Source organism: Pseudophryne corroboree, chromosome 2, assembly GCF_028390025.1.
Source record: "Pseudophryne corroboree isolate aPseCor3 chromosome 2, aPseCor3.hap2, whole genome shotgun sequence".
Classification (NCBI taxonomy): Eukaryota; Metazoa; Chordata; class Amphibia; order Anura; family Myobatrachidae; genus Pseudophryne; species Pseudophryne corroboree.
Window position 1 is genome coordinate 210,827,410 of NC_086445.1, and position 13,333 is coordinate 210,840,742.

The 13,333-nt window shown below is 44.4% G+C and overlaps 1 protein-coding gene across 2 annotated transcripts in view; it reads right to left on the reverse strand.

Moving 5' to 3' along the window:
- Positions 1 to 91: 91 nt before the first annotated feature.
- Positions 92 to 13,333, reverse strand: part of DAZAP2 (DAZ associated protein 2) — a 35,364-nt gene continuing 22,122 nt past the window's right edge. For both annotated transcript variants that reach the window (XM_063952282.1, XM_063952281.1), the window contains exons 3-4: positions 3,901 to 4,140; positions 92 to 1,501 (exon numbers count right to left, since the gene is read on the reverse strand). In XM_063952282.1, coding sequence (XP_063808352.1) covers positions 1,373 to 1,501; positions 3,901 to 4,140 — 369 coding nt within the window. In that variant the 3' untranslated portion in view covers positions 92 to 1,372. The remainder of the gene's footprint in view (positions 1,502 to 3,900; positions 4,141 to 13,333) is intronic.

Here is a 13,333-nt window from a genome sequence, read left to right on the forward strand (position 1 = left end):
TAGACTATGACAAATAACCACTGTTCCAAAGCCCTTGTACAGCACTGCAGGTGGTCATAACTCGCTCAATAATTTACTGACACAAAGCAACTAATTAAACTGGATGTTTATTAGCCGTCAAATGATGGCCTATGAATTGTTTTTAAACTTAAACGCTGACAAATAAGAAAAAAAATAATAGGCACCTCTTTGCATTTTTTATTGATCATCCTTCAATGCGTCACACATGGAACATGCAACATTACTCTTGGATTGACTCTCAAACAGTTTTACAAGGTAGTTTACTCCTTGGCAACAAGTACAGAAATGTCTGTCTGGGTTTAAACAGTGACACAAACATTCCATTTGAAGAAAAAAAAAAAAAGAAGGAAGTAGTGACCACATCTGGACATTAAAGTATTTCAAAACAGTTCGGAAGTCCTCACACTGATACAACATGTCTTATAACGCCTGATGCGGTTAGTGACACCCTTGAAGGGAAAACCATTTTTTCCACTTCAACAGAAGTTCTTATTGTTCACTGAAATGTATGGAGGTGTAAGTCCACCTACTGGCCAAAATCACCACGTCTTTATTGGAAATATTGTACTGTGCACAAAGGACATCTATCCTTATTACAGATAGCGAGTTATCCACAACCTCTTCATCATGGTGAAATACAACATCCTTACATGTTCTAAATCATGTGGCATTAAGAGCGTTAAAAAGGTTACAGCACCCTCAACTGCTCAGTGTTTACAAGATGTTCTTTTGCAGTAACATAGGGGCTAAATATCCCAAAAACATAGGGTTTAAGGATTTTAAAGGGGTGAGAGGACATGTAGAATATGTGGTAAAAGATGTACCAGGATTACTGAAATTATCGTATTTGCATATAGGCGTTATTTACCTTCACTTAAAAATATACATGCCCCTTTCTAGAGATTACACAGAACATATATTTTCCTATCAAACAAGTCAACAAATCTGCCGAGACTTCAAATTACCTCCAAGATGTTATTCCCTTGTACCCGTTCCCCGTAATATTCAATCAGCCGGTTTAGATATAATAAAATGGTGCAGGTATGTGTGGGGTGGGAGGTAGGAGGTGGTATAAAGGGATGCAAAGCTTTTATTCATTTTATATTTTTTTTCCTTTTTTTAAAAAAAGGACCTCCTTTTCCTACAACAGGAGTAAGAAAGCACCGAGCCGACATCCCACTTACACCTGTGTCTAAACATCAATCCTGGGTTATTATTCTAAAGCAGAACATTGTGGGAAGTGCTCACGCGGTGAGATGTCATTCCTTGTACAAAATAGTTAGCCCCTTTTTATTTATTTATTTATTTTTTTGTTGCTTTATGCCCCCCCATCTGTGCCTCCGAATCCTTCTCACCACATGGTGTAACCTCCATCCGAGCCACCCATGAAGTAGTTGCCTTTTCTCTGTGTGAGCAAGACGTTGGCACCTTGCATGGCTGCCAGCTGAGCTGCATTGGGTGGGCAGCCAGGAGGTGGTGGCTGAAAGAAGAGAGAGAAGACATGAAACAGTGTACAGCACAGTTTTACACTCAAGTTGGCTTCAGGGAAATACAAAGGCTTGAGTGTAGCATACCACTACTGTAAGCCTTATAGGCCCTACACACATGCCGATTTTTTGAAAGACATGAACGATCTCGTTCATAAATTAACGAGAACTCGTTCATATCTTTCAGTGTGGAGGCTCCAGCGATGAACGATGCACGGTCCCGCGCTTGTTCATCGCTGGTCCCCCGTCGGCTGTGCATGCAGGCCAATATGGACGATCTCGTCCATATTTGCCTGCACTTCAATGGAGCCGTGTGACGGGGGGAGTGAAGAAACTTCACTCCCCCCGTCACTGCCCCCCCGCCGCCGGGTTGCTTGTCGGCCGTATCCGCCATCGGGCAGCTCGGCGGCGGGTCGGCCAGTGTGTAGGGCCCATTAGTGTGTTAGGAGCAAGTGTTGGCTCCAGGTACAAACCATGTTGAAATAGAAGTAGTGCAAAAGCATCTATTGTTTTTGCATGCAGGGAGTATATTATCTGCTTTTTCAGGTAGCAAACAAATACTGTGCAGGCTTTATTTTACAATAAAATGTAGAAGCAAAATAGGACATGCTCTTCCCAACTATAATTATCCGCACATTTTAAAATTTGGCCCACCTGCATTGCAACATAGTTTTACAAAGGTGCAAATTGCTCCTTTATTTGCTACTAACCAAGGGCCTAATACAGACCTGATTGCAGCAGCAAACTCATACTCTAATGGGCAAAACCATGTGCACTGCATGTGGGGCAGATATAACGTATGTAGAGAGAGCTCGATTTGGGTGGGTTATGGTGTTTCTGTGCAGGGTAAATACTGGCTGCTTCATCTTTACACTGCAATTTAGATTTCAGTTTGAACACCCTCCCACCTTAACGGACAACTTCATCCCCCCCCAAATGCTCAGAAATGGCCGGGGGGGGGGGGGGGTTATGAGTGAATTAGGTGAAGAACATGAATTTAACCCTATCCAAAATAATTTTAGTACAAAATAAATAAAAAATTATACACCTTGACAAAGGGGCATGTAAGCCCCGAAACGTTGGCTACTTGTAATTTCTTTTGAAATATAACTTCATTTACTGCACGAAAAAATCCTCGAGTGCCGCTGTGTCATTTTGGACTTCTGTATTATTTCTTCAGAAGGCACCGGGGTAACTTCAAGCCAGTTGGGAGAGTGCCAGACCGATTTGGGATCCATATATATATATATTATATATATATATATATATATATATATATATATATATATATATATATATATATATATATATATATATATATATATATATATATATATATATATATATATATATATATATATATATAATTTTTTATTTTTTTTTATTTTTTTTTTTCCCAAAACATCGATCGGTAACATCACAACTTTAGTGTTCTGGGGTGGTTTGGCGGCAACTATTTACACTTACCAGCGGCTGCTGTTGTCTGCAGCTGCTGGGGGATCCTGCCGTGCTGACCGATCAGCAATGATCGGCAGCACCTCAACACTAGATGCTGGAAGGCAGAGCGACCTTCCGGTCCCTCTGACAGCAGCAGCAGAGGGAAGTTTCCCTTCCCTGCCGCTGCTAACAATGTTTATCTGACTGGTCGCATCCTGTGCGACCAGGTCAGATAAAGCACTTGCGGGCATGGTCGCATCTGATGCGACCATGCCAAGCAAGTGGTTAAATCTAACTCTGCATATGTTATATCTGCCCCACCTGCAATGCACATGGTTTTGCCAATTAGAGAAAAAAATTGCTGCTGCGATCAGGTCTGAAGTAGGCCCTAAATCAGACTCTGCGTCTAGAGCTTATTTACAAACAAACAGTAGACTGGTGAGCAGGTCCTGCTTACCTTTGTTATTACTCGGTCTCTTTTTATTACCGTTTGTACCAAATTGTAAAGTGCAACAGGGAGGGAGGGTGGAAGGGGACAGAGCCTTATTCCAGGACCACAAACACTGCATTTTTCTAAGTTCTGAACCTTAGCAGCCACTAGTTAAGTGTGCAGCAATGTATTCTATGGCTTATTTTCCAACCCTGTATACAGATGCACATTTTGTACCAAAGAGCAAAATGGCCCTAATATGTTGCCCAATTTATACAATGGGATGTCGCCAGTGATGTCACTGGAAATTATACAACGGCCAGTCACTGTGCTAACAGAAAGTTTGCCTATATCAGCATCCTTATTATCCATATCTAGAATATGGGACTGATGTGAATGATGACGTATTCTCTGCACAGCACTGTACACTGTAGTAGCCCTGTAAGAATAATGATAATAAAACATAATGTGGAGGTTCAAATACCTGAACCTTATAATGCTACTTAATAAATACTTTATACTTACTGGCACAGCTGCAGAGCTACCAGCACCAAACCTTGCACCTGCATCATACCCTCCTTCAACAAGGACAGTAGAGCCAGGGGGATACACCGGTCCAATGGGGTAATACATGGGTACAGAGGAACCCATGGGTCCAACTTGCATTGTCTGAGCCATGGGCAAGTACATCGAGGTTCCAGGGTAGGCTGCAGACAGAGCAGCCATATTGGCAGTAGGTTGGTGCACATAACCTTGGCGATAAAGCTGGAGGGAAGGGGTGGTGAGAAAAGAAATTAAAAAAAATTATGACCAAAGCATAAAATAAAACCATTATATTATGAAATCAGAACAAACAAAAAAACAAAAACACAACCCTACACTCCACAAAAACTATTAAAACGGATCAAATAATGACAAAGTGGTGGCTGCAGCAACGACCATATAGTGCAGGAAGGGGGGACAGCTTAGTACAGTGGTTTCCAACCTCGGTCCTCAAGTACCCCCAAAAGGTTCATGTTTTCCAGGTCTCTTCACTGGATTGCAAGTGAAATAATTTGCTACACCTGTGGGTCTTTTAAAATGTGTCCGTGAGTAATGACTACACCTGTTCAATTGCTAGGTGACCTGGAAAACATGAACTGTTGGGGGTACTTGAGGACAGAGGTTAGGAACCACTGGCTTAGTACATATAAACATACATGTTCTGATGTATGTAATATGTGTGTTGGCTAGTTCCCCTGGGGATCAGCAGCGCTATGTGCATCAGGCTTTATGCGGTACCTGGGACTCCACATAGAACATCAGACTTCTAAGCCTGCCCCCATACTCCTGTAAAACTAGCCAATGGGAGGCCGGGACGGGCAAGGTAGTCGTGTGATGCCTTATCCAGAGATCCAGTTGCCGCATGGCATATACATGGGGGAACCAGCCAGCACATTACATATGTAATAAGTGGTTCCCCACTGCACTATATGGTTGGCACTGCAGCCTCCGCTGTCCACAAATAATGAAACTTGTTAAAAATAAAAACCAGCTCAAACTAGGTTAGTGATCATATGCAAGGAATGTAACCACTTCCACAGTGGGTAACTGGCACATATCTAACCAAGTCATCTTCTACTTCTATTTGTATGGGCTTTGTATATTACCATAATTGGAATATAATGTCTATGAGGGAAATTCAGATGAAAATAAAACCACAAAATGCTTTTATTCTTCAAGTATAAAACTCAAATATACAGTTTACAGATGGCAGAGAGATTTTGGGGTGCTGTCAAAAACAGGGTACACCATGTCAAATGAATATAAAAAAAAATAAAAAGCTGAACACCTCAAGTTGTAAAATAGAGGCAAGTTTCAAAGTCCATAAACCATTCTAAAGGGAGTTTTACTTTTACCACCGCCCTTTCAACCAAAATATGGCCATATATCCCCCATTAAGCAGGACTTCAACGGAAAGGGTAATGTGCAATATTGTAACCCACAGAATGGAAAGAGCCATGTGTGCAGCAGCCCCTCACCCACCAACCTTCTTTACAATGAAAGAGGATAATTACCGCTAAATTGCAGTATTCCTGATCGAGTCTTGCAGTGTTACATATCGGACAAACCTAGTGTTAAGGGATCATAGGGTTTAAGGCCACCTTAAATCTGGGATGCCTTTTTAGAGTGTATCTGAACCCACACCTCCACCAGAATCAGATTAGACGCCATTCTTCTGCATTTATGGAGTAGTATTTTTATGCAATAACTATCGCATGGGGGAGATTTATCAAAGCTTGGAGGGAGCTAAAGCAACAATCAGCTCCTAACTCATTTTTGAAACACAGCCTGTAAAAACAACTGGTTTATACTCAGTTCAAGGTTTAAATAAGATTTTAAACCTACCGGTAAATCTTTCTCATAGTCCGTAGGAGGATGCTGGGGACTCCGTAAGGACCATGGGGTATAGATGGGCTCCGCAGGAGACATGGGCACTCTAAAGACTTTAGATGGGTGTGCACTGGCTCCTCCCTCTATGACCCTCCACCAGACCTCAGTTAAGAGAACTGTGCCCAGAGTAGACGGACAGTACGAGGAAAGGATTTTTGTTAAACTAAGGGCAAGATACATACCAGCCCACACCATATAACATGGAATATACGCCACCAGTTAACAGTATGAACAAAACAGCATCAGTCAGAGACTGATCAAAACTGTAACATAACCCTTATGTAAGCAATAACTATATACAAGTCTTGCAGAATTTAGTCCGCACTGGGACGGGCGCCCAGCATCCTCTACGGACTAGGAGAAAAAGAATTACCGGTAGGGTTGAAATCTTATTTTCTCTTACGTCCTAGAGGATGCTGGGGACTCCGTAAAGACCATGGGGATTATACCAAAGCTCCAGACCGGGCGGGAGAGTGCGGATGACTCTGCAGCACCGATTGAGCAAACATGACGTCCTCCTCAGCCAAGGTATCAAACTTGCAGAATTTATCAAAAGTGTTTGAACCCGACCAAGTCGCTGCTCGGCAAAGCTGTAATGCCGAAACGCCTCAGGCAGCTGCCCAAGAAGAGCCCACCTTCCTAGTGGAATGGGCCTTTACCGAATTTGGTAACGGCAATCCAGCCGTAGAATGAGCCTGCTGAATCGTGTTACAGATCCAGCGAGCAATAGCCTGCTTAGAAGCAGGAGCGCCAAGCTTGTTGACTGCATACAGGACAAACAGTGCCTCTGTTTTCCTAACCCGAGCCATCCTGGCTACCTAAATTTTTAAGGCCCTGACTACATCAAGGCACTTTGAATCCTCCAAGTCACCCGTAGCCACAGGCACCACGATAGGTTGGTTCATATGAAAAGATGAAACCACCTTAGGCAAAAATTGAGGACGAGTACTTAATTCTGCTCTATCCACATGGAAAATCAGGTAGGGGCTCTTGTGAGACAAAGCTGCCAATTCAGACACCCGCCTTGCAGATGCCAAGGCCAACAACATGACCACCTTCCAAGTGAGAAATTTTAAATCCACTGTTTGAAGAGGCTCAAACCAGTGAGATTTTAGGAACTGTAACACCACGTTAAGGTCCCATGGTGCCACTGGGGGCACAAAAGGAGGCTGGATATGCAGCACTCCCTTTACAAAAGTCTGGACTTCTGGGAGAGAAGCCAATTCCTTCTGAAAGAAAATTGATAGGGACGAAATCTGTACCTTAATGGAGACTAACTTTAGGCCCATATCCACTCCTGTCTGTAGAAAGTGGAGAAAACGTCCAAGATGGAAATCTTCAGTAGGAGCATTCTTGGCTTCACACCAAGATACATAATTCCTCCAGATGCGGTGATAAAGGCTAGGAAGGAGGTGACGGCGAAGCATTATCAGAGTAGGGATGACTTCCTCCGGAATACCTTTCCCCACTAGGATTTGGTGTTCAACCGCCATGCCGTCAAACGTAACCGCGGTAAGTCTTGGAACACGCAGGGCCCCTGCTGCAATAGGTCTTTCCTGAGAGGAAGAGGCCACGGATCTTCTGTGAGCATTTCCTGAAGATCTGAATACCAGGCCCTTCGAGGCCAATCCGGAACAATGAGTATTGTCTGCACTCTTTTTCATCTTATGATTCTCAGTATTTTTGAGATGAGCGGAAGAGGGGGGAACACATAGACCGACTGAAACACCCATGGTGTCACCAGGGCGTCCACCGCTATTGCCTGAGGGTCCCTTGACTTGGCACCATACCTCCGAAACTTCTTGTTGAGGCGTGACGCCATCATGTCTATTTGTGGAAGTCCCCACTGACTTGTTATCTCTGCAAAAACTTCTTGATGAAGTCCCCACTCTCCTGGATGGAGATCGTGTCTGCTGAGGAAGTCTGCTTCCCAGTTGTCCACTCCCGGAATGAAGACTGCTGACCGAGCGCTTGCGTGATTTTCCACCCAGCGAAGAATCCTGGTGGCTTCCGCCATTGCCACTCTGCTTCTTGTCCCGCCTTGGCAGTTTAAATGAGCCACAGCTGTGACGTTGTCCGATTGAATCAGAACCGGTAGGTCGCGAAGAAGATTATCCGCTCGTCGTAGGCAGTTGTATATGGCCCTCAATTCCAGTACGTTGATGTGTAGACAAGCCTCCTGACTTGACCATAGTCCCTGAAAATTTCTTCCTTGTGTGACTGCTCCCCATCCTCGGAGGCTCGCGTCCGTGGTCACCAGAACCCAGTCTTGAATGCCGAATCTGCGACCTTCGAGAAGGTGAGCACTCTGCAGCCACCACAGGAGAGACACCCTGGCCCTGGGGGACAGGCTTATTTTCTGATGTATTTGTAGATGGGACCCCGACCACTTGTCCAGAAGGTCCCATTGAAACGTCCTCACATGGAACCTGCCGAAGGGGATGGCCTCGTAGGTCGCCACCATTTTTCCCAGTACCCAAGTGCATTGATGGACTGACACTTTTTTTGGTTTTAACAGGTCTCTGACCATGTTCTGGAGTACCTGGGCTTTCTCCATCGGGAGAAAAACCCTCTTTTGTTCCGTGTCCAGAATCATGCCTAAGAAAGATAGCCGAGTCATTGGAATCAACTGTGACTTTGGTAGATTTAGAATCCAGCCATGCTGCTGCAGCACTCTCAGGGAGAGCGACACGCTTTTCTGCAATTGATCTCTCGATCTCGCTTTTATCAGGAGATCGTCCAAATACGGGATAATTGTGACTCCCTGCCTGCGCAGGAGCACCATCATTTCCGCCATTACCTTGGTGAAAATCCTTGGGGCCGTGGAAAGCCCAAACGGTAACGTCTGAAACTGGTAATGATAGTCCTGTACAGCGAATTTCAGGTATGCCTGAAGAGGGGGCTATATGGGGACATGAAGGTATGCATCCTTTATGTCTAGTGACACCATAAAATCCCGCCCCTTCCAGGCTGGAAATAACTGCCCGGAGCGATTCCATCTTGAATTTGAACTTTTTCAAGTACAGGTTTAGGGATTTTAGATTTAGAATGGGTTTGACAGAGCCATCCGTTTTCGGGACCACAAACAGGGTTGAATAGTACCCCTTCCCCTGTTGCACTAGAGGGAACCTTGACAATCACTTGCTGTTGACACAGTTTTTGAATTGCAGCTAAAACTATCTCCCTTTCTGGGGGAGAAGCTGGTAAAGTAGATTTGAAAAATCGTCGAGGAGGCACGTCTTCTACTTCCAGCCTTGGGATACAATTTCCATCACCCAAGGATCCACGTCTGACTGAACCCTGACGTGGCTGAAGAGTCGAAGACGTGCCCCCACCGGCGCGGACTCCCTCAGGAGCCCCAGCGTCATGCGGTGGGATTTAGTAGAAGCCGGGGAGGACTTCTGCTCCTGGGAACTAGCCGTAGCAGGCATTCTTTTCCCTCTACCCTTACCTCTGGCGAGGAAGGAAGAGCCCCGACCTCTTCTGGACTTATGCGACCGAAAGGACTGCATCTGATATGGTGGTGATTTCTTTTGTTGTGGGGGTACATAAGGTAAAAAAAGTAGATTTACCCGCAGTAGCTGTGGAAACCAGGTCCACGAGACCTTCCCCAAATAAAACCTCACCCTTGTAAGGCAAAACTTCCATATGTCTCTTTGAGTCGGCATCAGCCATCCATTGGCGGGTCCACAGGGCTCGCCTAGCAGAAATCGCCATGGTGTTGGCTCTCGAACCTAACAGCCCAACGTCTCTCATATATAAGACTGCGTCTTTAATGTGACCTAAGGTCAATAAAATGCTATCCCTATCTAGGGTATCAATGTCAGGTGACAAGGTATCTGCCCAAGCTGCTACAGCGCTACAAACCCAAGCCAACGCTATTGCCGGTCTGAGCAAGGCACCCGTATGTTCATAAATTGATTTTAAGGTAGTTTCCAGTCTGCGATCAGCAGGATCCTTGAGGGCTGCCGTGTCTGGAGACGGTAACGCCACCTTTTTGGACAAGCGCGTTAACGCCTTGTCCACCCTGGGCGAGGATTCCCACCGCAACCTGTCCTGTGCAGGGAAAGGATACGCCATAAGAATTCTCTTGGGAATCTGCAGTTTCTTGTCTGGAGTTTCCCAAGCCTTTTCAAATAAAGCGTTCAGCTCATGAGATGGGGGAAAGGTTACCTCAGGTTTCTTTTCCTTAAACATGCATACCCTCGTGTCAGGGACCGAGGGGTCATCTGTGATATGCAAAACATCTTTTATTGCAATAATCATATAATGAATACTTTTGGCCACCCTTGGGTGTAACCTCGCATCATCGTAGTCGACACTGGAGTCAGAATCCGTGTCTGCTACTTGGGACAAAGGATGTTTCTGAGACCCTGGAGGGCCCTGTGATACAGCCAAAGCCATGGATTGACTCCGTCTATTCTCTGGACTCTGCTTTGTCCATTCTCTTATGCAATAAGGACACATTTGCATTTAAAACATTCCACATATCCAGCCTATCAGGTGTCAGTGTCGCCGGAGACACCACAATCATCTGCTCCACCTCCTCCTTAGACTAGCCTTCCGCTTCAGACATTCCGACACACACGTACCGACACCCCCACACACTCAGGGATATAGAAAATTACAAAAAAAATATATATATATATATATATATATATATATATATATATATATATATATATATATATATATATATATATATATTTATTATATATATATATATATATATAGTAGTAAAGATGATGTGCGGCACTCAGGATTGAAGAAAAGAATCACCACCAGCGTAATGATCAACGTTTCAATTTTACTATGAAAATTGTCATCAGGTCATAGTAAAATTGAAACGTTGATCATTACGCTGGTGGTGATTCTTTTCTTCAATCCTGAGTGCCGCACATCATCTTTACTGCATTTACCTATGGGAAAGTGAGGGCACCAGGGACAAATGCACCAGTTATTGGAGTGCCGGACCGTCTTCTACATATATATATATATATATATACATACATACACACACAAGATCATCCGGCACTAGTGATTAATACTTGCTCCGGTGCCCTCCATAAGGAAATAATCCAAGGATACAGAGCAGCAGAATGGCGGCACTCAGAGTCTTCTTACTCACGTATAGAGCTGAAAAAAACTTTTTATTGGGACATCAACGTTTCGGGTAAGCACCCGTCGTCAGGATAGTATATATATATATATATATATATATATATATATATATATATATATATATATATATATATATATATATATATATATATATACATACATACATACACACACACACACACACACACACATACATACATATATACACATACATATATACATACACAGTCCCCCAATAAGGCCCTTTGGAGAGAGAGTATGCCAGCACACACCCAGCGCCACCGGAATAAATCCCAGTCAGTACAGCGCTTTTATAAATATACTCACTGCACCAATTAAATTTGCCCCCCCCCCCCCCCTCTTTTTTGCCCTCTGTACTTGTGTTCAAGCAGGGGAGAGTCCGGGGAGCCAGCTTCTCTGCAGCGTGCTGTGGAGAAAATGGCTCTGGTTAGTGCTGAGGAAGCAAGCTCTGCCCCCTTACCGGCAGGCTTCGATCCCGCTCAAACCTTTATACTGGCAGGGGTTTTTGCAATATACTGCCTCTGCAGTATATATCTATGCCAGTGTCCCCAGAGGGTTAATAATTGCTGCCAGGGCGCCCCCCCCTGCGCCCTGCACCCATACAGTGCCGCCAGTGTGTGTGTGTGTGTTGGGAGCAATGGCATGCAGCGTTACCTCATAGAAGATCAGAAGTCTTCTGCCGCCTTTGAAGTCTTCCATCTTCTCATACTCACCCGGCTTCTATCTTCCAGCTCTGTGAGGAGGACGGCGGCGCGGCTCCGGGACAAACGGCGAGGGTGAGACCTGCGTTCCGACCCTCTGGAGCCAATGGTGTCCAGTAGCCTAAGAAGCAGCGCCTATCATTTAAGTAGGTCTGACTTCTCTCCCCTCAGTCCCACGATGCAGGGAGCCTGTTGCCAGCAGTGCTCCCTGAAAATAAAAAACCTAACAAAAAGGTCTTTTCAGAGAAACTCAGTAGAGTTCCCCTGCAGTGCACCCAGTCTCCTCTGGGCACAGGATCTAACGGAGGTCTGGAGGAGGGGCATAGAGGGAGGAGCCAGTGCACACCCATCTAAAGTCTTTAGAGTGCCCATCTATACCCCATGCTCCTTACGGAGTCCCCAGCATCCTCTAGGACGCAAGAGAAATATATCTCCCCCTTTTGTGATAACAGAATAATCGTGAAATGCCACCACAGAAGAGCATTTACTCAATATAAACGATTCAAATAATTTTTCATCAGATTACTTGCTCAACCATTGGCAAGTACTCCATCTGATATATGGTTTGATTGTTTATTCAGAAGAGCGCACCTCGTGTCTGCGTTCATGCTAGGCTGTTATAGCAGGGAGCCACGTCCGATTTTTAAAGGGCAAAATGCTAAAAAACTGCCGCCTCATGAATAGAAGCCGTGGATTGAGAGTTTGGGTAAATCCCAGCACACACGCCGCCCATTAATGACACTGCGCAGCTGGGGCACGACCCCATTAGTGACAGAGGGGGCCACGCTGCCCCCAATAGTGATGCCACACCTCATAGCAGGTGCGGAACATACTGAACATGCACCTCAGTGCCAGAACCGGTTCCTAGCGGGAACGCTATCTACATACATTATACAAACAATTTTTTTTCTTTTCTTTTTGCTGCTGGGGCAGTGTCTTTATATTCCCACAGTCTATTCTGTTGGAGGGTCACTCAATTTGTAGATATGAGCAGCTACAAATCACTGCATTTTTTATTTTAAATATCCTTTGTTGTCAATGACAAAAAGACACTGGTAAACATCAGTAGTGTTTAACTGTGGTGAATTAGGGTTGCCATACAATGAACGATCATTTTACAGAAACTACCATTTTGAACGATCATTCAGTGTTCACAGCATGAAACCAGCTTGAAATCAACTGCAATTGTTTTATAATCAAATTGGTTTGATTGTGCTGACCATCATTCAGCAGCTTCCATGCTGGGAAGTGAGGATTTCCTCCAAACGTCTTACAGTGTATAGACACACACCCTTCATAGTTCTGTCAGAACATCTTATTTATCGTGCCAGCTAAAGTGGGCCTTCCACCTTCAGAGGACTACATTATTACCTTATGTATGCCCACTAGCAAAGTCAACTGAACTTAAAACTGAAAAATGTATAAAATTTTATTAAAAGCACAGATCGTCAGTGTTCTCGCTGTGGAGTTTAAAAGGCAAATCACACTGTGTGAATGACAACTTGGCAGCATTGCTTTGTAGAAAAGCACTCAAGACTGGTTGATTCATATACAGTGTCAGAGCAAATGATTTCAAGGCGATTTAAGTAACTGCATACTGGTAGCAAAATATATTTTAAAGAAAATATGAAGATTCAAAATTGGGCCGTGTTTCTGCTGCGGGGTACACTGGGCTCCTCAAG